Source organism: Hyperolius riggenbachi, chromosome 6 (genome assembly GCF_040937935.1).
Source record: "Hyperolius riggenbachi isolate aHypRig1 chromosome 6, aHypRig1.pri, whole genome shotgun sequence".
NCBI lineage: Eukaryota > Metazoa > Chordata > Amphibia > Anura > Hyperoliidae > Hyperolius > Hyperolius riggenbachi.
This window is the reverse complement of record NC_090651.1, coordinates 53,076,916-53,103,349: the sequence shown is the minus strand read 5'-3', so window position 1 is coordinate 53,103,349 and position 26,434 is coordinate 53,076,916. Positions and strand designations below refer to the sequence as shown.

Here is a 26,434-nt window from a genome sequence, read left to right as displayed (position 1 = left end):
GGGCCACTAACAATCCAATTTCTAGCGAAAAATCATTACAGCGATCAGATAATTCAGATCGGAAGTGAAATCATTCACTAGACCATCAACGAACCAATCTTTGCTTCCTATCTATCACACAACCAACCAGAAAATCCAAATTTTGGCTAGATGAAAATTCAGTAGGACGATTGTTTTTATAATCGTTCGTTCGTAATCGATTGTGCTCATCAACAGAGATTATTTACAACCAATCCGATCACAATTTCTGAACGCTCAAACGATTTTTTCGCTAGAAATTGGACCGTTGGTGGCCACTTTATCAGTGTAAATAATATTGCATTTCCAATTCAAATACAATTCCGCCTTACAATTATTATATTGAATTTCTAAAATTCGTTTTTCTTTTCTGTTAGATAAAGGGTTGGACAATTATTTTGGACCTTTCTTTGGAGCCTCTTTGGGTGGTGTTGCAGTAACAGTGCTCATTCTGGCCTTGTTGATGATCAGGAAAAGGTAGGTTGACCACAGCGATTTGCAATTAGCTCTTGTTTTTTTTTAAATGAACCCGCCAAATACTCAGCAGTGCAGTAAAAATGTAAAGGACCACTAGTGTGAAAAATTGTAAAATTTAAAATACATGAAATCACATAAATAAAAGTATATTTCTTGCAGAGTAAAATGTGCTATAAATTACTTTTTCCTATGTTGCTGTCACTTACAGTACGTAGTAGAAATCTGATAGAACTGACAGATTTTGGACTACCCTATATCTTCATTGGAGATTCTCAGGGTTTTCTTTATTTTCAAAAGCACTAAGTGAATGGTAATTGCTCCATCTAACTGCCAGAATAGTGTGCAAACAGGTAGGTAGGGGCAGGGCCGGCCCGCTCATGAGGCGGGGTGAAACTTTTGCCTCAGGCGGCAAATTTCCAGGGGCGGCATCCGCCCGTCCGTGCGGGGAGCCGGCCGCCGAGCTGGAGGGGTAGCTGGCAGGACGGGGGTATTGGGCCTAGCGGCGGGGAGGGGGGGTCGGACCCCCCCCCCCCTCCCTTGCCTGGGTCCCCCGTCCTCCGCTCCCCTCCAGCCTTACATAGAAGCAGCCGCTATTTGTAAGAGGCACGGGCGGGGAGGACTCACCTCTTCCTCGATCCAGCGTGCGCTCCACTGACGTCACTTCCTGCAACGCTGCAGGAAGTGATGTCAGTGGAGCGCACGCTGGGAAGAGGTGAGTCCTCCCCGCCCGTGCGTCTTACAAATAGCGGCTGCTTCTTCTATGTAAGGCTGGAGGGGAGCGCAGTTCGGGGGACCCAGGCGAGGGAGGGGGGGTACGACCCCCTCCCCGCCGCTAGGCCCAATACCCCCGTCCTGCCAGCTACCCCTCCAGCTCGGTGGCCCCCCAGAGCGCCCCCCCCCCCACCGGTTTCGTTTTTCACCACCCACGGTTTTGTTTTTTTTTTCGATTCTGATGGTTTCGTTTTTCCAATGATCGAAGGTTGCAAAGAAACGAAACGTAGTACAGGGACGGACGGCATAAACGAATATATAATCGATCTGAACAGCCATCAAGCCTACCAATGGCTCGATTAGATGGATAAAGAGAGATAATATCAAACATGTTCGATCACTAGTCGTTCGTTTTTGGGGTCTATTAATCGAAACTATAATGAGATTATGACTATTTTCACATACGTTTTCAACACTCGATTCGTTTACCAAACGAATCGAAGGCTAAAACGAAGGCAAAAACGAAACGTGTATTCCCAGCATAAGGCTCCTAAAATGAATCTCCATTCTTGCAGCTCCCATGTCCACTCATTGGCTTAGTTCAGTGATCTGCAAACTTGGCTCTCCAGCTTTTTAAAGGGACCCAGAGGAGTAATTAAAAGCAAAATTGGAACTTTCCCTAGACCACCGTAGGTCGGGAGGTCCCCCGGCGTCCTCCTGGCTCCTCTCCCGGCCCCTCCGCAGAAATCACAACTGGCGACACCGGGGCCGAGTGTCGGGCTGACACTTCCTGGACGATGTCGTCATCACGGCGGCCGGTGTGACTACTGCGCATTCCACTTGACCTCCAAGGGTTTTTAAAAATAATGAAAATGTATTTCATTTTTCAATGGGAAGGTGTATAATAGGGTATTTGGATGTGGTTTTAATTTTTGGCCACAAGATGGAGATATAGAGTTAGTGTGTTCTAAAAAAAGAAACAGAGTCAAGTGTTTATTATTCGTTTATATTTACGTAAACACAGGAGTGTAGAAACTCATACTGGTGGTGGTAAAGTGGTAATTACTCCTCGGAGTTCCTTTAAGGAACTACAAGTCCCACAATGCATTGCAGGAGTCAGACAGCCACAGTCATGGCTCATAAAGGCAAATGCATTGTGGGACTTGTAGTTCCTAAACAGCTGGAGAGCCAAGTTTTATAGATCACTGGCTTAGTGTGATATGAACCATCCCCAACAGGTACATATTTAGTGCTAGTCTTTGGTAATAGGACTGTCATGTATTTTGTTTACTTATCATTTCATGGACCATCAGTGAATGATAAATCATTAAAATCAATCCCTTGTGTCTCTGAAAATCCCGGCATATAGTCAAAAAACACTAAATTATAAGACTTATGAGATAAAGTATTACACGTGAAATTAAAAATTAGTATCTCATTGATGATCTCCATAAATAAGCATTAGCTGATCCTTCCTCAGCAGAGAGTAACCACCAATCATCACATCTCTTCCACCAACAAGTGAGGCTTCCAGGAGGAGAAGGGATATATCTTAACTACTTACTGCATGTTGTGCAGTATATTCACGGCCCGGCAAAACTTCACTTGAAGTACCAGGGCCTTGAATATAAGTCTTCTTCAGTGGTGGGCAGTTGCCACGCGCTCCCCGTTGTCACCCGTTAGCGGAGAGATGAATGGGAACGCAGTTGCCATTCATTAATCTAAGTCCCCGATTCAATGAATGCCGGCGTCTATGAGATGCCTGCATTCATTTTCTCTTCCTGTTGTTACAGTGCCGCGCATTACTTCCGATTCACTTCCTTATGTAAGTGAATCGGAAATAATGACTATGGACATCTTGTGGCTAAATAGTAAATTACACCAAAAGCCACTTATTTAATAAAAATCCCAACACTGACATTTGTAATTAACTATTTCCCTCCCACACCCTCCCATAGTACCCAAACGTTTGTTTTTTTTTGTATAGGAAAAAAAAGAAAATTTACAAAAAAAATATTACATAGTAGTTAAGGACTGAACTATTTTAAAATTTATGTCAAGAGGGTATATTACTGTTGATTTTTAATTTACAGCTTGTAATTAGTGATGGAAGCAAAACTAAAAAAAATGCACTTTTATTTCCAAATAAAATATTGGCGCCATACAATGTACTAGGGACATTTTTTAAACGTTACAATAACCTGGACAAATGGGTAAATAAAATGTGTGGCTTTTATCCACAGTAGAACGTTTTATTTTAACCCCCCTGGGACCGCCTAACGCTGATGGGCGTGGCCGCGGAGGCAGCCCCAGGACCGCCTAACGCTGATGGGCATCAAGTCCTGGGGCTGGGATTTGCAGGAGATTGCGCGCATCTCCTGCTCGGGGGGCGGAGCTCTGCCCCGCCTTCAGCCGTGTGACACGGCTGTCCCCCTGGGGGACAAGAGAGCGATCATCTCTCATAGGCAGAAGCCTATGACAGCCGATTGCCGTGATTGGCCGGCTGGGGGGAGGGAGGGATTTGACAAAAATAAATAAATTAATAAATAGGAAAAAATATAAACAAAATAAAGATATAAATATTTATTTAAAAAAATAAACAACCTGGGGGCGATCAGACCCCACCAACAGAGAGGTCTGTTGGTGGGGGGAAAAGGGGGGGAGTCACTCGTGTGTTGTGTTGTGCGGCCCTGCAGCTTGGCCTTAAAGCTGCAGTGGCCAATTTAGTAAAAATGTGCCTGGTCTTTAGGGGGTTCACCACTGTGGTCCTCAAGTGGTTAATACTACAATGGCCGAAAACTGAGAAATAATGCATTTTTTCAATTTTTTTCTTATTATTCCAATTAAAATGCATTTAGAATAATCATTTAATATAGCATAATTGTACCTCCCAAAGAAAGCCTAATTGGTGGCAAAACAACAAGCTATAGATAATTTCATTGTGATAAGTAGTGATGAAGTTATTGGCGAAAGAATGGGAGGAGCGCTGACAGGTGAAAATTACTCTGGTCCTAAAGTAGAGTGATCAGACGTCCCGGATTGCCCGGGACGCGTCCCGGATTCGGGGTCCGCTGTCCCAGGCTTAATGAGGTCCCGAGAAACGTCCCGCTTTCAGCAGCGGGACGTCCCGGCCTCGGGACTCTGGCCACTCTCTCCTCATGAACTGGCAGCGGCGTCTATAGACGCCGTGCCAGTTCATTGCCCGCAGTCCCGCTCCAGCCTCCTCTTCCGGTGTCTGTTCCGACACCGGCAGGCGAGCAGGGCTACGGCAAGATGGCTGCCGGAGCCCTGTACTGGAGACTATTTGTGTCTCCAGTACAGGGCTTCGGGCGCCATCTTGCCGTAGCCCTGTCAGCGAGGGAGATATGCAGGGGGAAGGTGGTCCCGGGAGGAGTGCGCCACAGGAGTCTTCTGCCAGGTGAGTAAATGCTTTTTTTCCAGGTGAACTTTGCCCGCATTGCGTTTTTCTGGTGAAATGTTTGCCCGAATTACGTTTCTTTTCTGGTGAAATGTTTGCCCGCAGTGCGTTTCTTGTCTGGTGAAATGTTTGCCCGCATTGTGTTTCTTTTTCTGGTGAAATGTTTGCCCTCAGTGCGTTTCTTTTCTGGTGAAATGTTTGCCCGCATTGCGTTTCTTGTCTGGTGAAATATTTGCCCGCATTGCGTTTCTTTTCTGGTGAAATGTTTGCCCGCATTGCGTTTCTTGTCTGGTGAAATGTTTGCCCACATTACGTTTCTTTTCTGGTGAAATGTTTGCCCGCATTGCGTTTCTTTTCTGGTGAAATGTTTGCCCGCATTGCGTTTCTTTTCTGGTGAAATGTTTGCCCGCATTGCGTTTCTTTTCTGGTGAAATGTTTGCCCGCATTGCGTTTCTTTTCTGGTGAAATGTTTGCCCGCATTGCGTTAATTTTCTGGGGAAATCTTTGCCCGCATTGCGTTTCTTTTCTAGTGAAATGTTTGCCCGCATTGCGTTTATTTTCTGGTGAAATGTTTGCCCGCATTGCGTTTATTTTCTGGTGAAATGTTTGCCCGCATTGCGTTTATTTTCTGGTGAAATGTTTGCCCGCATTGCGTTTATTTTCTGGTGAAATGTTTGCCCGCATTGCGTTTATTTTGTACTGACATGTTGCCAGCATTGCGTTTATTTTGTACTGACATGTTTGCCCGCATTGCATCTATTTTGTACTGACATGTTGGCCCGCATTGCATTTATTGTCTAGCGAAATGTTTCCCCGCATTGCGTTTACTTTCTGGTGAAATGTTTGCCCGCATTGCGTTTATTTTGTACTGACATGTTGCCAGCATTGCGTTTATTTTGTACTGACATGTTTGCCCGCATTGCATCTATTTTGTACTGACATGTTTGCCCGCATTGCATTTATTTTCTGGTGAAATGTTTGCCCGCATTGCGTTTATTTTGTACTGACATGTTTGCCCGCATTGCATTTATTTTCTGGTGAAATGTTTGCCCGCATTGCGTTTATTTTGTACTGACATGGTTACCCGCATTGCGTTTATTTTGTACTGACATGGTTGCCCGCATTGCGTTTATTTTGTACTGACATGTTGCCCGCATTGCGGTTATTTTGTGCTGACATGTTGCCCATTGCGTTTATTTTCTGGTGTCCGGGGTAACTGTTACTGCATTTATTATTTAATGGTCATAGATGGCTATGTTTGCTGCTTTGTGGTTACGGTATACTATTAGCATCACACAGTTTCTGCACACCCATGATGCAAAGTCTTGTTTGTCCACATCATGGCGTAAACACTGCTTTCTTATGCCTCGCTGTTACATCATTACGTTAGCTCCGCCCATACAATGTCATGGCCACGCCCATTTTTTGCCGCTGCGCGCGCCGCAGCCCCCTCCCCCAGTCTTCGTCGCTGCGCGCTCCTCAGTCCTCCCTACTTTGCGGCGCGCCCGTCCCAGGTTGGACCCACAAAAATCTGGTCACTCTACCTAAAGGGGTAAAAACCCCTCAGTGGACAAGTGGTTAAGCTAAGTACACACATGCGAGGATTGTCGCCCGTCGGGGATCTAGAAACGATCCCTTGGGGCAACAATTCGTGGGACGATGCTGTACAGACACATCCCTAGCCGTGAGATGTCGAGTCGCTATGGAGGAGGGCGGAGGGACAACGATCGGCGGATGACGGATTGGCTTCAATCGGTCGGCAGAGCTTGTTAAAAGCATTGCGAAGAGTCATGCTCAGGCATTGGGGGTTGTTAAAAATCTGACAGGACAGATCTTTAACGATGCCCGTTGCCCAAGCAATATCGATTGGCAGCCGATGTACACACATAACAATCGTCAGCTGAAATGGACGTTATTGGACGTTTTTTAGACAATGGTTTACATGTGTGTATGCAGCTTCAGACATGTGCTCTGGGGTTGCGTTAATCTTTCACGCAAAAAAATAAACTTACAAGATAAATAATGGTAGCAATAATGATAAATATAACTTTCTTGGAGTCTCAATTTTTTTTATTTTTTTTATTTGTGAATTTCTCAAGCCAGATTCTAAACATCCGCCATGTCAGTGTGATGTAAAATCTGCTCCTTCCAAATGCAAAACAAAATAAATAAAACCATTTCAAGCTTTACAGCCTTATCCAGTTATCAGCAGTGTTTTCTCAGCCAACTAGAATCATCTTGGCTTCTATATATCTTTTAGTAGAGCCGTGGCTGGACTTGACAACTGTTCAACTGTCTCATTTGCATCATGTATACCCAGCATAATACTTTTAGCCATAGACCCTGAACAAGCATGCAGATCAGGTGTTTCTGACAAAAATCTGACGAGATTAGCTGCATGCTTGTTTCAGGTGTGTGATTCAGACACTACTACAGCCAAATAGATCAGCAGGACTGCCAGGTAACTGTTATTGTTTAAAAGAAAATAAGTAGCCTCCATTTGCCTCTTACTTTAGGTTTCCTTAGTTTAAAGGACCACTACAGTAAAAAAGAAACCAGTTAAAATCTGAGAGAACCGGTAGGTAGGTTTTGGACTAGTCCATCTCCTTCATGGGGAGATTTTCAGGGTTTCTTTGTTTTCAAAAGCATTTCCTGAATAGCAGTTGCTGCGTCTAACTGCCAAAATAGTGTGTTGGGAGGCTGGCTGGTATCTTACTATTTTGGCAGTTAGACTTAGCAACTGCCATTCAGGAAATGTTTTTGATAACAAACAAAAGCCCTGAGAATTTCCCATGAGAAGATTCCAAAACCTGTTGATTCTGTCAGATATTAACTGCTTACTTTTTTTTCCGCTGTAGTGGCCCTTTAACAAGTTCAACAGCAGAGGGCAATATAGCACCACTAGAAAGATAACGACACTAGCATTCCGCAAACACCATGAACTGCTGATCATGATGTTAGTTTTGAGAAAGACGTCAGCAAAAAAGTACAGCATGTGGGAAGAACATTAACTCATCAAAGTGACTGTGAAATCCAGACCGCCTTTCATCTGTGCTACCATGTATAGCTCGGGTGCAGCTAAACCTCTCTAGACTCTGATGTCATATGTCACCCAGGTCCCAGCCAGCTGTTTCATCATTGCCAGTCATACACACAATTCCCACAATGTAACAAACACTCTATTAGTAGTATACTGACCACTGTTTAACAAGAGTCCTATCCAGCAGGCCATCATTCACTCCCATTTCTACCACCTTGTCCATTTAATCTGATATAAGTGGTTGGATAGTGTTCTGGTTAAGGGCTCTGCCTCTGACACAGGAGACCAGGGTTCAAATCTCGGCTCTTCCAATTCAGTAAGCCTGCTGCACCTATTCAGTAAGGACTCCTTAGGAAAGACTCCCTAACACTGCTATTGCCTATAGAGCGCGCCCTAGTGGCTGCAACTCTGACGCTTTGAGTCTACCAGGAGAAAAGCACGATATAAATGTGGTACTGCTGAATACAGTACAACGCTGACTGCCCCCACAGCAACCGGTCCCATGCAAACCTCCAGGATTTCTCAAGAGCTGCTCCAACACTTTGGAACTCCCTACCTCCCCCCATTAGGGTTCCCCCTCCTTCTCAATCTTCAAGAAGGCCCTCAAAATGCATCTTTTCACTTTGGCCTACCCCCCTCACTGGTGCTCTAAACCCGCAGCTGAACTCTGGTCCTTTACCTTTCATGTCCCTACTTCTCCCTTTAGATTGTAAGCCTTCGGCAGGGTCCACCTCGTTGTGTCTTATACCTGATCACGCACCTCCATTACTGTACACCCATCCTATGGATCTGAATGAACTCTTAAATGAACTGCGGGATCTCTCTCTTTCCTTGCATGCCACTGCCATGCCTTCCAAGCTAAGAAAGACAAGGAAGCTCTGTGGCCAAGTCAGTCACAGCCATGGCCGTATTGGCAAACACAGAAAGCATCCTGGTGGTCGCGGTAATGCTGGTGGTATGCATCACCATAGAGGGGCGGACTGGCCAGGGGGGAAGGGGGGCAATCTCCCCCCAGGCCACCTTTCATTCAGTTATTTAGGGCCGGTCCAGTGTCTGACAGCCGATCAACCATTCATTTTGATATTATCAAATCAGATAAAAATTTTGGGTGGAAATTGGTTGAATGTATCAATCTGAGATGTTGGGAGATCTCAGGCCAATGTGGTTGTCAGGTGCAATAATGACGGCATGCGATAACCACAAATGTTAGACACGACGTACACCCCGTAAAATACATTTTGTCCCTCGAAATGTATTATGTGCACCCGTTGCCTGTATTTCCGCATGGGCGCTCCACGTGACTACTGTCATATACGACGTGGGGTGCGTGTGTGATGTCATTTGGGCTGGGGCTGCCATGATAATGGGCCTCTGGTTTGCGTTTCCCCCCTAGGCCAAAAGGTCCCAGTGCTCCCCTGGCCCGGAGTATAGCAAAGCAATATGGCAACAATGTTTAAATAAAGTTTTTTCTTCTAGATGTCAAAAATTGTGTAAAGTTTGGGAACCCTGCCATGTTAAAAATGTTGTTGGCATCGCCCACTTTTTCTAACCTTGACATAGTCACTCAATTATCAAGTTTATCAGCTTTGGGGTCCTTGGTATCAATACTTTGTATATTCCCATTTAAAAATAAACAAATCTTATTGGCTGTTTGTAGCTCCACCCCCTTTCTGAATTTGGGCCATAGTGACCCAGTAACCAACTGTACCAGGTTTGAGGCATCTGCTTTTAACAGTATAAGAGAATGGTAGCAGCTTAAATATTCCCTTTGAAAATCAAAAGGTGAATTTTTATTGGCTGTTGTAGGCTCAACCCACCTTCCAAAATCTTCATCTCAGTCACCCAATGACCAACTGTGCAAAGTTTGAGAACCCTGCCATTAACGATGTAAGAATGGCTGCAGTTTATACTTTCCCAGTAAAAGTGGTTTTGGCTCCGCCCACTTTTTGTAACCTTGACACACAGTCACTCAATGACCACGTTTGTGAGCTTTCAGGTTCCTGGCATCAAAAATGTGTGAATGGAAGCAGATAATCCACCAAGGAAATCTGATTGGCTGTATGTGGCCCTGCCCCTTTAGTGAATTTGGACCCCAGTCACCGAATGATGACTGTAGCAAGTTTGAAGCCTCTGCCATTAACAGTGTAAGTATGGCAGCAGTTTGAATATTCCCCTTGAAAATCAATAGGTGAATTTTGATTGGCTGTTGTAGGCTCCACCCATTTTTTTTGAATCTTAATCGCATTCACCCAGTGACCAACTGTGTCAAGTTTGAGAAGCCTGCGATTAACAGTCTAAGAATGGCTGCCGTTTACATTTTCCCATTTAAAATGAACGGCTGAAATTTGATTGACTGTTTTATGCTCCACCCACTTTTCCTGGATTTGTAACCTCGGCCACCAAGTAACCACCTGTGCCAAGTGTGGGGACTCTGGCTTGATTACTGTCAGAATGGCAGCCTTTTACATTTTTTCCATTGACTTGAATGGGTGAAATCTGATTTGCTGTTTGTAGCTCCACCCAGGTGTGCAGGGGGGACGCGAGACCCCTAGAACATTTCATCCCAGGTAGTAAGGGATCTGTATACCAAGTTTCATTCAAAAAAACACGCACGCACGCACGCTTTCAGGTTCCTGGCATCAAAAATGTGTGAATGGAAGCAGTTTATTAACACAAGACAGGTTAGGGATCAAGTTATTGAGAAATTTAAAGCAGGCTTAGGCTACAAAAAGATTTCCAAAGCCTTGAACATCCCACGGAGCACTGTTCAAGCGATCATTCAGAAATAGGAGTATGGCACAACTGTACACCTACCAAGACAAGGCCGTCCACCTAAACTCACAGGCCGAACAAGGAGAGCGCTGATCAGAAATGCAGTCAAGAGGCCCATGGTGACTCTGGACGAGCTGCAGAGATCTACAACTCAGGTGGGAGACTCTGTCCATAGGACAACTATTAGACATGCACTGTACAAAGCTGGCCTTTATGGAAGAGTGGCAAGAAGAAAGGCATTGTTAACAGAAGGCATAAGAAGTCCCGTTTGCAGTTTGCCACAAGCCATGTGGGGGACACAGCAACCATGTGGAAGAAGGTGCTCTGGTCAGATGAGACCAAAATTGAACTTTATGGCCAAAATGCAAAACGCTATGTGTGGCAGAAAACTAACACTGCACATCACTCTGAACACACCATCCCCACTGTCAAATATGGTGGTAGCAGCATCATGCTCGGGGGGTGCATCTCTTCAGCAGGAACAGGGAAGCTGGTCAGAGTTGATGGGAAGATGGATGGAGCCAAATACAGGGCAAACTTGGAAGAAAACCTCTTGGAGACTGCAAAAGACTTGAGACTGGGGCAGAGGTTCACCTTCCAGCAGGACAATGACCCTAAACATAAAGCCAGGGCAACAATGGAATGGTTTAAAACAAAACATATCTATGTGTTAGAATGGCCCAGTCAAAGTCCAGATCTAAATCCAATCGAGAATCTGTGGCAAGATCTGAAAACTGCTGTTCACAAACGCTGTCCATCTAATCTGACTGAGCTGGGGCTGTTTTGCGAAGAAGAATGGGCAAGGATTTCAGTCTCTAGATGTGCAAAGCTGGTAGAGACATACCCTAAAAGACTGGCAGCTGTAATTGCAGCAAAAGGTGGTTCCACAAAGTATTGACTCAGGGGGCTGAATAATTACGTACACCCCACTTTGCGGTTATTTATTTGTAAAAAATGTTTGGAATGATGTATGATTTTCAATCCACTTCTCACGTGTTCACCACTTTGTATTGGTCTTTCACGTGGAATTCCAATAAAATTGATGCATGTTTGTGGCAGTAATGTGACAAAATGTGGAAAACTTCAAGGGGGGGCGAATTCTTTTGCAACCCACTGTATATAGATATGAAAACCTAAAATTCAGTATCTGAGAAAATCAGAATATTGCTGATTGGTTTTTTTTTTTTTTTTACTTGTTTTAATTTTCAATCGTTTTTTATTGAATTTTAAAAAGAGAAATACAGTAAGCAGTACATTAACATATGTCATATACATAACTTGTGTAATCAGTGCAAATGGTACATTAATAAGTCCATTTGTAAACATACAAGAAATACACATTAACATGAGAATTGAATAAACAATACTTGTATCTGTATTACCAGAGGAGGGAGGGAGGGAGTATGAAGAGTGAGGCTGATCCATAGATAGTGTAATGTTTGGGGCTGGCTTATCTTGGACATTAAATGGTTGAAATTGGTTGGGGGGTATTGGAAGTAGCTTATTAAAATTAATACAATCCAGGAAACAGGTCGCTGCAACCACTGCACCTACTGTGATCGGGAGCAGAACACCAAGCAGCCAGGAAAATGTAGTCTATAAGAATTTCGCTGCACCGATCTCAGGATAAAAGTCCAATGTTTATTAAGGCAATTGTGGACAAACAGCCATACAGCTCACGCATATCGGAGCAGACTTATGGCTACTTAGTCATAGCTCATGGCTCATAGCTATGAATAAAGAGCCATAAGTTTGCTCACACGATACACGTGAGCTGTATTGCTATTTGTCCACAATTGCCACAATAAAAATTGGAATTCTTGGAATTCAGCAGAATTCTTATCTACTACATTAAAATTAATAGTTGGAGAAGACATCTACTACCCATTAGCTGGACCGTAAAAATGAATTTAATACAAAAAAGTTGACCTACTGAAAAGTATGTCCATGTACACACTCAGTACTTTGTTGGGGCTCCTTTTGTGTGGAGGTGATCAGCCTATGGCACTGCTGAGGTGGAATGGAGGACCAGGATGCTTTGACAGAAGCCTTCAGCTCATCTGCATTTTTGGGTCAGGTGTCTCTCATCTTCCTCTTGACAATACCCCATAGACTCTTTATGGGATTTAGGGCAGAAAAGTTTGCTCTCCATTATCTCTCCATTGCCAAGCACAGTGATACCATGGTCAATAAACTAAGTAGTGGTAATTTTTGGCAGTGTGGGCAGGTGCCAACAAGTCCTGCTGGACAATGAAATCAGCATCTCCATAAAGCTTGTCAGCTCAGCAGAGGGAATCATGACATAATCTATGATTTCTTGATAGACAGCTAACGTTGGACTTGATAGAACACAGTGGGCCAACACCAGCAGATGACATGGCTCCTCAAATCATCACTGACTGTGGAGACTTCACACTGGACCGCAAGCATCTTCACCCTTCTTCCAGACTTTAGGACGTTGATTTCCAAATGAAATGATACATTTATTTACTTTCATCTGAAAGGAGGACTTTGGACCACTGAGGATCAGTCCAGTCTGAGTCTGTCTCCTGCTTAATGCAGGTAAGAGGCTCCTGACTTTGACTCTGGTTCAGGAGTTGCTTGACACTAGGAAAGCGACAGTAGTAGCCCATGTCCTGGATGCGCCTATGTGTGGTGGCTTTGGAAGCACTGACTCCGGCCGCAGTCCACTCCTTATGAATCTGCTCCAAATGGTTGAAAGGGTTGTGCTCAACAATCTTCTCGAGGCCACGGTCATCCATTTTGCTTGTGCACCTTTTTCTGCCACATTTTTTCCTTCCATTCAACTTTGCATTAAGATGCTTGGATACAGCACTCTGTGAACAGCCAATTTCTTTAGCAATGACCTTTTGGGACTTACCCTCTTTGTGGAGGGTGTCAATTACTGTCTTCTGGGCAACCGACAAGTCAGCAGTCTTCCCCATGATTGTGGGCCTACTAAACCAGACAGAGAGACAGTGACGTCATGTGGGCGGTGCTGGAGAGGTGGGCTGCTCCATGTGTCACCCGCAGCGGGGATGGCTCCTGGGTCTAGGCTAAGGGTGAGCTGAGAAAGACTACATAAATAAAGAGCTGGCTAGTGCCTGATCTCTCCTGCTTGCTCTTTTCCCTTCAGGCTGCTTACAGTTCTGTGTAGAGCCGAGAAACAGCGTTCAGAAGAGAGAAAATTCCAGCAGCCCCCCTCCTCTCCAGGAAAGTCAGCACTGCAAGAGGAGAGAGAATCACAGAGCTGTAAACAGGGGCGGACTGGCGGCCAGGGGGGAAGGTAGGCAATCTCTCCCCAGGCTGCCTTTCATTCAGTGATTTAGGGCAGGTCCAGTGTCTGGTGTATTCAGGTTTGTGGTTGTAAGTCAATGTGAAACACTAGGCTAGAAGATAAAAGTGCAATTAGAGGACAGGCAAGCTGGTAAATATACACAGCATGATGCAGAGCTTGCCTGGAGGGTCCGTGGGCAAACATCTGTCTTCTCTCTTCCCATTGTTATAATGACTGCCTGTGTGGATAAGGCATTAAACAAGTTGAAAAGTTTTTGACAGTCCCTAGACTCCAGGAGGGCTGCTTTCAGGGACAAGAGTCATGTTATTATAGGCAAGTAGCCTCTGTGTGATGTGAGACTGCAATACAGCTCAGGCTATTCTCAGTCTCTCTCCACTACTCCTCTCTCTGAGCTAGTGCACACCAAAATCACAATAGCAATCGCTAGCAATTTGCGAGTGCAATTTTGTGAAGCGATTTTCAGAGCGATTTTTGAATGAATCGCTCCAAAAAATGCTACATTCAGTGTGTTTTCAACTTTAAAAAATCACAACGCTGCTGTGAGAACACCGTCACAGGGTAACATTAGGCAAGCGCTTTTCAAATCACTGTCGATTTGAAAAACGCTGAGCCCTTAGTATTTGTATGCTGCAGGTAAGTTGGGCGCCAGGAGCGCCGAATGATGGCTCTTCCTGCTGCCACTAAACTCCCTGGCGGTGTTAAATACTATTCCCCCTCCGAGTCGTTGCAACTCTGAGGGAGGTGTAATTTGGGGTACGGCGATCACCGGAGCCCCGAATTTCCCTTACGTGCCCCGCGCAGCATATTATTGCTGCTATGGGGCTCCTAGTTTGGGAAACCGGTGCTGAGCGCTGTGCACCAAAACCACCTGCTTTGCCTTTTCTCTCCAATCATGTTATTAGAAACCATAATCTAAAGCTGGCCATACATGCATCAATTGTTACGGACAGATTCTTTCACTATGATCGAATCATAATGGCTGTTCCACCTGTCAGTACTGAGTATGGATGTGGCTTATAGGGTTTCATACTATAGTGAAGTGGTTCGTGGGCAGGCAGTGATTCACTGCCACTGACCACCAATAAAAAGCAGGTAAGCAAGGCATGGCTTTGGGGGGGGGGGGGGGGGGGTGAAAACAGTGATGGAAGGAGGGATACCAAAACTTTGGAAATTAGCATTAACGAGGCAGGGATAATGGTGCCAGCAGGGAGGTCAGTAAGGATGTGTCTGGTAAAGGGGGAGGGGATATCAAAGGTGGAAGAGGGGCATATTTGAGTGATTAGTAGAGATGGTGGCGAAGGGGAGGACATAAGTGGGGGGGGGAGCAATGAGCTTTGGGGAATTAAAGTGGCCATACATCTGTTGACTTGACAGCCGATCGACTATCCATTTTGATATTATCAAATCAGATAAAAATTTTGGGTGGAAATTGGTTGAATGTATCAATCTGAGATGTTGGGAAATCTCAGGCCAATGTGGTTGTCAGGTGCGATAATCACGGCATGCGATAACCACAAATGTTAGACCCGACGTAAACCCCGTAAAATACATTTTGTCCCTCAAAATGTATTATGTGCACCCGTTGCCTGTATTTCCGCATTGGCGCTTCACGTGACTGCTGGCATATACGACGTGGGGTGCGTGTGGGACGTCATTTGGGCTGGGGCTGCCATGATAATGGGCCTCTGGTTTGTGTTTCCCCCCAGGCCAAAAGGTCCAAGTACTCCCCTGCCGTAGAATCAACTCTTAAATGAACTGGACTAATCTCCATGCTCCCATCCAGTGACTAAGCATTACCTTGTACTCATACTGTGCTGTGCAGGGGCTTTGCTAGACCAGTGTCACGTGCTCTGGATCTATTATGCGGTACCCCGGATGTCCCCGAGGCAGAGTCAGCTGTGGTGCCTCAATGGCGGGCATGCTGGCAGCTGTGGTGTATCAATCGGGGGTATGCTGGATGCTGTGGTGCCTTTATGTGGACATACTGGGTGCTGTGGTGGCATGCTGGGTGCTGTGATGCCTTTAAAGTGGCATGCAGGGAGCAGTGGCTCTTCTATGGCATGCTTGGTGTTGTGGTGCCTCAATGGAAGGCCCATGGTAACCCTGGGGGGTTAGTCCTACTAGACAGTCAGGGAGTGCTATGGGGGAACTGCCAGTTAACCTGGCAGCAGGCCAGGCCGCCCAGAAGAAATCCAGACCAGCAAGCACAGAAGCCAGGGAACTCTGCCTAGTTATGTTTAAATGACACTGCCTATTTATGTGATATGCTGTATTTTTATTTTTTATATTAATGGATAGGGAGGCTTCATCCAACATTTTGCTGGGCAGCCCTACTTAGACCGCTGCTCATCTACACGCGTAGATGAGGCGGCAATGTTGCTTATTAATCGAGCCGCTGATGCGGCTCGATTGATAAAATCCGACAGGACGGATCTCCCCACCGCCGATTCCCTGCTCGTTCCCCGCGAGGGGACAATGGCAGGGAATCGAGCGGAAGATAAGCGGTGGCGGCGGGGACGAGCGGGGAATCGAATCCGGCGCACGCGCGGCAAGCGGGGACGTGGCGGGCACGCGCGGGGACGCGGAAGAGGCGATCCGGCGGCTAATCGAGCTGTCCTGTGTCCTGATCATCCCTCCAAGCTGCTAGGCAACAAGAACAACATCAGAAACCCCATCATGCTTTGCACAGTATCAGGGGAAACATGCCTGGGCAGTTTTTTTTTGATGGGGCGGAGCTTAGCTTTTAAGCAACTAAAAATTAGGCTTGGGTATGAAAAACAAAGTTCTGATGCTGTGAATCTGTTAACCCCTCCCTGGCGGTATGCCCGACACAGTGTCGGGCTTGCCGCCGCAGGGGATCGCATCGCCCCGGGAGGATTTTTTTAAATAAAATGTGTTACCTTTTGTTAAGTTAGCACTTCGCTAGCTAACTATGGTGCCCAAGTCCCGCCGGTCCCCTCCCATTGCCCGCGATCACCTCCGGTATACATACCCCCCAGGGATTCCATGAGGGCGCAGCCTCCCAATCAGCACTCGGCTTCGCTATGGGGAGAATCGGAACTGCGCATGACGTCATGTCCGATCGTCGCCATAGCGACGAGTGATGCTAATTGGGAAGCTGCGGCTCTCGCGGGATTGCGGACGGGTGAGTGTTGGCGGCGAGCGAGGGGCTCAGACCGGTGCCGGGGGACTTGGAGGCCACAGTTAGCTAACCTAGTGCTAGCTAACATAAAAAAAATAATTTATTAAAAAAATCCTTCCCGCGGACGCAGCCACTGCATCTGCGTACCGCCAGGGAGGTTACAGAAACACCAAGCCATTTTTCAACTGGAGTGCCCCGGATCTCTTAGGATCCTATAAAAGCCCCTGGTGCTGTGTGATCTGGTTTGCATATATTCCTGTATTGTCTTATTGCTGTATGTCACCCCTAAATATTGTCTGTAACCTTAACTAATGTCCAGCGCTACGTAATATGTTGGCACTTAAAGTGGAATATAACCCTGCATTTCAACTTTGCTCTAAAACATTATTTACAGCATATTATATGCAACCAGCATTTTTTTTTACTAGACCAGCATTGGAAGGGTTACACACAGAGTTTTAATATTCGGTGGAGAGAACTGCAGACGCATCCGAAGCTTAGATAGATACATTTAACTAAACAGAATGTGGAATGTGACACACTCTGACTGTGCAGGAGCTGGAGGACAGCCAAAGAGTGTGTAACCTTCCTCACTTGTTACATTCTGTGATGCCGGGCGACGCCCAGTCGGCCAAAACGCAACTGTGGTCGGTTTGCGACACAAATCGTTAAACCAAGATGTGTAGTCTCCCTCTGACTAGGAACAGCTGGGGAATTTGTCTTAGCTGAGAGAATCCCTGTAAAAGCCTGGGGGGAGGTGTTAATTAGCTTGGACATATTCCCTGTGGAAGGCAGAATAACATGGAGGCATGAATTCCCTTTTCTGTTCTGGGAACCAGATGACACCTAGATGTTAATTAGCCAGAGGTGTAAAACACCAAAAGTTTGTTCAGCTAGAAGGAAGCTTCCCCCAGGAGCCAGCAAAGAGCTCACTCTGCCTTTTGGGAAAAGACAGGATGAGCTCACAGCAGGAGATCAGACTACCCAGCCAAACCGTCTCCATGGTTTAAAATGGTGATGCATGTGATGTATGGTTTCTGCTTATTAAAGAAAAACCGAGTATCACTCAGAGGTGGGAGGAGTGTATTCGGATTCGTTGAAATTGGACCAACGTCTCGGTATACAAATCATAATCATACCTCGTTCAGTTAAGGAGTTATGGACCCCTCGGTAACCATACGCCCTAACACCCGCATCCAAGGTATCATATTAATCGGTAGGTTCTGGGGATCGAGAATATGTAATTATTTGTGTGCCGGCTACGTAGGTCGGTCTAGGGAAATGTCAGGGTTATGGGGCTTGTGAAAGCCCCTGCCCAGATGTGATTACCATAGTCCGGCCCGGGGGCCGACTCTGGAAGCCCGCCTCTGAAAGCAGCTCCATTAAAAGTACATGAGCTGCCCGGGCTAATTATTCCTCCATTTTTCCACCTTCATGAACACACGGCCACCGTGAGGAACAAGTGGTGGCCATTTTGATTGAACTTAGCTGAAACAAAGAACTCTGCGGAACTTGAAATCAAGGACTTGATGATTTTCCCACAAAAGGACATTTTCCATGAAACTAAGTATTTTTTCTCCCCTTTATTTTTCATACTGTGTTATCTCATGTCTCAATAATTGTTGATTTTAATAATTTTCTGTATATGTTAATTTATTTATATTGCTTTCAATAAACCGACGCTATCGTCAGTTGTTGTTCCAGCTGCCCTATTATTCAGCATACACAGGAACTTAACTCAGATCTCTGAAGAGACGCTACTATTGTATTGTTGCTAGCCCGTGCTGCCCACCGAGCTGGGCAGCACGGTGGTGTAGTGGTTAGCACTCTCGTCTTGCAGCGCTGGGTCCCTGGTTCGAATCCCAGCCAGGGCACTATCTGCAAAGAGTTTGTATGTTCTCTCCGTGTCTGCGTGGGTTTCCTCCGGGCACTCCGGTTTCCTCCCACATTCCAAAAACATACGGATAAGTTAATTGGCTCCCCCTAAAATTGGCCCTAGACTACAGTACTTACACTACATAATATAGACATATGACAATGGTAGGGATTAGATTGTGAGCTCCTTTGAGGGACAGTTAGTGAGAAGACAATATATATATACTCTGTACAGCGCTGCGTAATATGTTGGCGCTATATAAATACTAAATAATAATAAAAAATAATAATAGCTAGACAGAATACAGCGTGTTTTATCCGTTTTATTTGCAGGTCGTGAAATAGCCAGTTAGTGAGTTCCCCTGTCTCAGAAAACAGAGGTGGTGGCAGATACCCTGAAATAGTGTGTAAAGTTGTAATTACCGTACCTCACCGGCTCCCTTCTAGTTTGTCTGCGGCCAATTCCCAACGGTTCCTACGCATTGACTGCGACCAGATTTCGCACGATCCGTGCGCTGGCACCGTTTGGAAGGCATTTCGCGGTCTGACCACTAGGGCTCCTGTGACAGTGTTTGGCAGCGGTTGGGACCTGTGTTGTGCTGAAAGTATCTAAGATAGCGCTAGCGCTATCAAGAAACGAACTAATTCGTTGGTGTAGCTGGAAGGCAATATATTTTTTATATATACAGAGAGACTGTGTAGCCAGTACCCTCCCCAAAAGTTCTATTTTATTTGGCGTGGAAATGTCCGGGAACTACAAGAAAATGTGCATGGCGGACCTGCAAAATCTTTGCCAAGAGAGAGGCATTGATGTCGGCCGCAAGAAACACCAGGACCTGGTAACAGACTTGTTTCAATGGGATACCCAGCAACTGCGGGACCCGGGAGTGTCCGCGGAAGTGGATACCAGCCCATCTGACTCAAATCGAGGGGATCCAGAGACTGAGAATCCTGACCATACAGAGGTTGTGCATCCTGAGGACCCTGCATTAACGGCTACGCCGGAGACTGTCAGTGTGGTCCCCAATCTCAGAGTTTCTGAAAGTACTCGCCCGGAACTGGCCAGTACTGGACTGTACGTTTGAACTGATCCGCTAATGCAGCAGGCGTTACGACAGCTGATGGAGACTGACCTGGACAAGTACCTGCAGTACATACGAGAGGAGCGCCAATCTGCAGAGGCACAAGAGGAACGGGAGCGCCAACGACAGCATGAGCTAAACATGGCAAAAGTGCAACAGGCCAGCCGGAGTTCTCCGCCCAGCCTCCCTGCTGAAGGAGCTGCCTCACCCGTAAGTGCAAAATTTAAATTTGCTAATATTGAAAAAGACACAGACTGACTTGTTTTTGTGATCTTTTGAAAAAGCGTGCCGTCAGTATCGTCTGTCCCAAGACCAGTGGGCCAGACATCTGACACCTTTCCTGCGCTACAAAGCGCTTGATGCTTTCGCAGAGTTACCTGCGGAAAAGGATAATGATTATGCTGCTATAAAAGACGCTATCATTACTAAATACCAGCTGACGCCAGAAGCCTATCGCAAAAAGTTCAGGGCCTGGCAGAAAAAGTCTTCTAATTCGTACCGAGATGTGGTCAGCAGCTTGCTCACCACACTCCGCCAGTGGACTCTAGGCCTCACCAAAGGGTCTTATGGTGTCCTAGAGGATTTGATAGTCCTAGAACAATTTCTGAACATTTGCCCTGCTGATGTACGACAGTTTGTGCTGGAGCGCAAGCCTGCGTCAGCAACTGTCGCTGCAGACCTCGCTGAGACCTTTACAACTACCCGGGTGTCTGATACACGCAGAACTGTCCCATCCAGCTGGAGAGGAGGTCAGCCCAATACCCTGGCAGACTCTCCTGCCCCTATGAGCCGTCAGCCACAGAGGCCACCCAGCGCAGCTGCTGCACCCAGGCCTGCAGCCCATGGAGAGGTCACCTGTCACTACTGCCACAAGACGGGACACATGAAGTTCACCTGTCCGGAGCGGAGGCAGACCACCCCAACACCTGGACCACCTGCACCTCGCCCGCGGCAGACACCACTCGCCAGTGTACCCCAGCCAGGAGCCGCATCCAACATGATGTTTGCCAAGGGGGCAGGGAACTCCCCCATCACAAGCAATCACCAGCTGGTTACTGTGAATGACCAGCTTGTCACTGGTTTCTGTGACACCGGAGCAGATGTCACTCTGGTGCGTGCACACCTTGTCGCAGAGGCCATCATCCCTGACAAGTACCTCACCCTCACGGGAGTGGGGGGCACTCTTTCTCACATTCCCCAAGCTCGGGTGTCCATCGACTGGGGGGTGGGAGTTCAAGAGAAGGTTGTTGGGATCCTGGACCAACTGCCGGTCCCTGTTTTGCTGGGGACCGACTTGGGCACGCTGGTGTCGTACTATGAACCTGCGCCAAGCCCTGTGGAATGCCAGGACAGAGACGGACTCTCTGCCCACACCCAGGTACTTTGCACCCAGGGGCAAGCACAGGGGGGAGGTGGGTTGAACGTGCCCAGTTCAAGGGTACCTGTGTTTGATGTACAAACTGTCTGTGATGAAAATGTTCCTGTTACTGTTATTACTGCTTGTAACAATGATGTAGGTAATGCCAATATGTGCCATTCTGAAGGTATACCTGTGCTAGCAGTAACACGCAGCCGTACTGCTCAGAACCTGAGCTCAGAACAGGTGGGGGAGGTTCCGGCCTCCTCCCCCTCCTCTGACCACAGGGATGGTACCCTTCAGCCACTAACCTCATATGCCATGGGCCAGCTGGCTGAGAGTCAGCGTGCTGCATTTGTGCAAGCACTCCAGACTGACCCTAGCCTCGAGGCCCTCAGAAGACAGGCTTCTGAGCTCCTCACAGACGAGGCTACGTTCAAGGTATACTGGGAAGGTGGGAAGTTGTACAGTGAGCCTGTACACCCCACCGAAGGTGAAATGAGGATGGGTACCAAGTTGCTTGTGGTACCTAGTGCCTTCCGGGGGCATGTGCTGAAGTCCGCACATGACATTCCCCTGGCCGGGCACTTGGGGATCCATAGGGCACTTGATCATATCCAGGGACATTTCTACTGGCCTCGAATGCGGATAGATGTGACGAACTACTGCCGCTCATGTGCCATTTGCCAAAAGGTAAAAAGGGCTGGGAATCCCCGCAAAGCTCCCTTGTGTCCACTGCCAATCATAGGTGAGCCCTTTCACAGAGTGGCAGTCGACATAATTGGACCGTTGCCCACTCCCAGCAGCAGTGGCAAAAGGTACATCCTGACGGTGGTGGATTACGCCACCCGCTATCCTGAGGCCATGGCACTTCCCTCCCTGAGGGCGGACAAGGTAGCCGACGAGCTACTTAACATTTTCTCCTGAGTCGGGTTCCCTGCGGAGATGCTCTCTGATCAGGGAACCCAGTTTATGTCCGGACTCATGGAGGCCCTGTGCAAAAAGATACAGATGACGCACATTGTCTCCAGTCCCTACCACCCGCAGACCAATGGACTGTGTGAAAGATTCAACGGGTCGCTAAAGCAAATGCTGACCACGTTTGTTGAGTCGCAAGGTGGGGACTGGAAACGATACCTGCCTCATCTGTTGTTTGCATACAGGGAGGTGCTGCAGGAATCTACTGGGTTCTCCCCGTTCGAGCTCCTCCAGCAATAATTTATTTTAAAATTTGCCTCAGGCGGCAAAAAGTCTAGGGCCGGCCCTGAGTGCAACGGTTAAACCCTCTGACATGTCTGGTGAACATGGGAGGCAGGAAACAGAAAAGCTTTCATGTCAACATGCTGAAGGCCCACCATGACAGGACCAAGTATGTGCTGCCAGTGTGCAGCCGGTTAGAGCAGGGAGAGGCAGACCCCCTGTTAGACCTGCTGACCTTCTCCGGTGTCCCGGGGCGAACCAGTCTGGCCGTGCATAGGGTAGATACGGGCACCCATCCCCCATCAAGCAATCCGCTTACCGCGTCTCCCCAGAGGTGCAAGCGGACATGCAGAAAGAGGTGAGAGAGATGTTAGAGCTAGGGGTGGTTCAAAAGTCCTGTAGTGCCTGGGCAGCCCCTGTTGTCCTGGTCCCCAAGAAGGACCAGACAACTCGGTTCTGCGTGGACTACAGGAAGTTGAACGCCATCACCACTACAGATGCCTACCCCATGCCTCGCATCGATGAGTTGTTGGATACGCTGGTGTCCGCCAGGTACCTATCAATCATGGATCTGAGCCGGGGGTACTGGCAGATACCACTTGCACCTGACGCGAGGCAAAAGTCGGCCTTCATCACCCCTTTTGGCCTCTTCGAGTTCACGATGATGCCCTTTGGGATGAAGAACGCTCCTGCCACGTTCCAGCGGGCCGTAAACAACCTGCTGGAGGGACTGCAAGGGTTCGCTGTAGCGTACTTGGATGACATTGCCGTTTTCAGCCCCACCTGGGAGGAACACCTCAAACACCTGTCCCAGGTACTAGAGAGGCTGGCTGCAGCCAATCTGACAGTTAAGCCGAGTAAGTGTCAGATTGGCATGACCGAGGTGCAGTACTTAGGTCACCGGGTGGGGGGTAACACCCTGAAACCTGACATGGGAAAGGTGGACGCCATCCTGGCATGGCCTCGGCCTATCACGAAAAAGCAGGTCCAGGCGTTCCTGGGGACCGCCGGCTACTATAGGAAATTTGTTCCAGCCTATAGTACCCTAGCGAAGCCCCTGACCGATGCCACTAGCAAGAAACACACCAAGGTTGTTAGCTGGACCCCCACTTGCGAGAACGCCTTCCAAGCCTTGAAGCAGGCACTCGCAAGCGCCCCTGTGCTTCAAGCCCCAGATTTCAGTCGTCGGTTTGTTGTGCAAACCGATGCCTCTGACTATGGTCTCGGCGCAGTCCTCAGCCAGGTGGATGGAAAGGGAGATGAACACCCTATCCTCTACCTGAGCCTGAAGCTCCTGCCCCGAGAGGTAGCCTACTCCACAACTGAAAAGGAGTGCCTAGCGATCGTGTGGGCCCTACAGAAACTACAATCGTATCTGTACGGCCGCTCCTTCACAATCATTACCGACCATAACCCCCTCAGTTGGCTAAACCGTACTGCTGGGACCAATGGCAAGCTCCTACGGTGGAGCCTGTCATTGCAACAGTACGACTTTACGATCCAACACAAAGCAGGCAGCCGACACCAAAACGCCGATGGGCTGTCCCGGTGTCAGGGGGAACTAGACCCAACAGCGCCAATGGCTGCTACGGAGGATGTCTTGGTGACACCCCCCTACACAGCGTCAGGAGGGGGAGGTGTGATGCCGGGCAACGCCCAGTCGGCCAAAACGCAACTGTGGTCGGTTTGCGACACAAATCATTAAACCAAGATGTGTAGTCTCCCTCTGACTAGGAACAGCTGGAGGATTTGTCTTAGCTGAGAGGATCCCTGTAAAAGCCTGGGGGGAGGTGTTAATTAGCTTGGACATATTCCCTGTGGAAGGCAGAATAACATGGAGGCATGAATTCCCTTTTCTGTTCTGGGAACCAGGTGACACCTAGATGTCAATTAGCCAGAGGTGTAAAACACCAAAAGTTTGTTCAGCTAGAAGGAAGCTTCCCCCAGGAGCCAGCAAAGAGCTCACTCTGCCTTTTGGGAAAAGACAAGATGAGCTCACAGCAGGAGATCAGACTACCCAGCCAAACCGTCTCCATGGTTTAAAATGGTGATGCATGTGATGTATGGTTTCTGCTTATTAAAGAAAAACCGAGTATCACCCAGAGGTGGGAGGAGTGTATTCGGATTCGTTGAAATTGGACCAACGTCTCGGTATACAAATCATAATCATACCTTGTTCGGTTAAGGAGTTATGGACCCCTCGGTAACCATATGCCCTAACACCCGCATCCAAGGTATCATATTAATCGGTAGGTTCTGGGGATCGAGAATATGTAATTATTATTTGTGTGCCGGCCGCGTAGGTCGGTCTAGGGAAATGTCAGGGTTATGGGGCTTGTGAAAGCCCCTGCCCAGATGTGATTACCATAGTCCAGCCCGGGGGCCGACTCTGGAAGCCCGCCTCTGAAAGCAGCTTCATTAAAAGTACATGAGCTGCCCGGGCTAATTATTCCTCCATTTTTCCACCTTCATGAACACACGGCCACCGTAAGGAACAAGTGGTGGCCATTTTGATTGAACTTAGCTGAAACAAAGAACTCTGCGGAACTTGAAATCAAGGACTTGATGATTTTCCCACAAAAGGACATTTTCCATGAAACTAAGTATTTTTTCTCCCCTTTATTTTCATACTGTGTTATCTCATGTCTCAATAATTGTTGATTTTAATAATTTTCTGTATATATTAATTATTTATATTGCTTTCAATAAACCGACGCTATCAGCAGTTGTTGTTCCAGCTGCCCTATTATTCAGCATACACAGGAACTTAACTCAGATCTCTGAAGAGACGCTACTATTGTATTGTTGCTAGCTAGACAGAATACAGCGTGTTTTAACCGTTTTATTTGCAGGTCGAGAAATAGCCAGTTAGTGAGTTCCCCTGTCTCAGAAAACAGAGGTGGTGGCAGATACCCTGAAATAGTGTGTAAAGTTGTAATTACCGTACCTCACCGGCTCCCGTCTGGTTTGTCTGCGGCCAATTCCCAACGGTTCCTACACATTGACTGCGACCAGAGTTCGCACGATCCGTGCGCTGGCACCGTTTGGAAGGCATTTCGCGGTCTGACCACTAGGGCTCCTGTGACGCATTCTGTTAAGTTAAATGTATCTATAGAGCTTATGGCAATCTCTCCCCCCCCCCCCACACACACACACACACACACACACACTCTAAAAACAGCATCTTTTCTCGTGTACATGTGTTATGGTTGCCTGTGTTTTTTGGCTCTGGATTTTGCTGAAATTACTTTTTGTCCTCTTTTCTAACACTAAAGGTGCGTACACACATGCGACTATAGTCATTTGAAACGATCGTTCCCCGATCCTTAGAAACGACGATCGTTTGAAAAAAAGCAGCGAACGACCATTAAGTCTAACGACGGACGAGCTAGATCGTTCAAAACGAATGATCTAGCTTGTCGGATTTTTCCCAACGACGATCGTTTGCAAAAGTAGTACATCGTTGGAAACGATCGTTCGTACTAGGCTTGACATGCGCATTTCACTATTTCTCCATGGAACTTTTCATTTTTATGCGCGGGCGCAATAGTTACTTTTACGCGATGTAACGTTCGTTCTAACGATCTGATCGTTACACACCTTTTAAAACTAACTTTACTTAGTCGTTCTTTCATCAATTAAAAGTTGCGATCGTCGTTGACAACGAACGATCGTTGTCGCATGTGTGTACGTAGCTTTAGCCAAGTCGCCCTACGTACATAAGTTAAGTAGCCATGTTCCCCAGGATTAATCTGATCTGAGGTCAATGGTATGCGTTTTTCATGCTTTTTCCATGCATTTTTATATGTGTTTTTCCCCCTCCAATTTTTTTTTTTGCTGTATTTCCGCTTTCTGTTGTCTTCCTAGTGATTTGCATAAATGGAAATATAAAAATGCATTGAAACCGTTTGTATACGCGAACCACAAACGCATTAAAACGCACGCAAAATGCTTTAAAAACGCATCGCAAATACACAAACACAGTAAAAACGCACAAAAACTGCTCACATTAACATAAAACATGACATAAAACACAGTCTTTCA

General features: G+C 47.0%; 1 protein-coding gene across 1 annotated transcript in view; it reads left to right on the top strand.

The window, feature by feature from the left end:
- LOC137522042 (granulocyte colony-stimulating factor receptor-like) overlaps nucleotides 1-26,434 on the top strand; it is a gene marked incomplete at its 5' end in the record, with an annotated part of 137,859 nt that overhangs the window by 97,078 nt on the left and 14,347 nt on the right. The window contains one exon of the mRNA XM_068242062.1: nucleotides 396-495. Within this exon, the coding sequence (XP_068098163.1) occupies nucleotides 396-495 (100 nt within the window). The remainder of the gene's footprint in view (nucleotides 1-395; nucleotides 496-26,434) is intronic.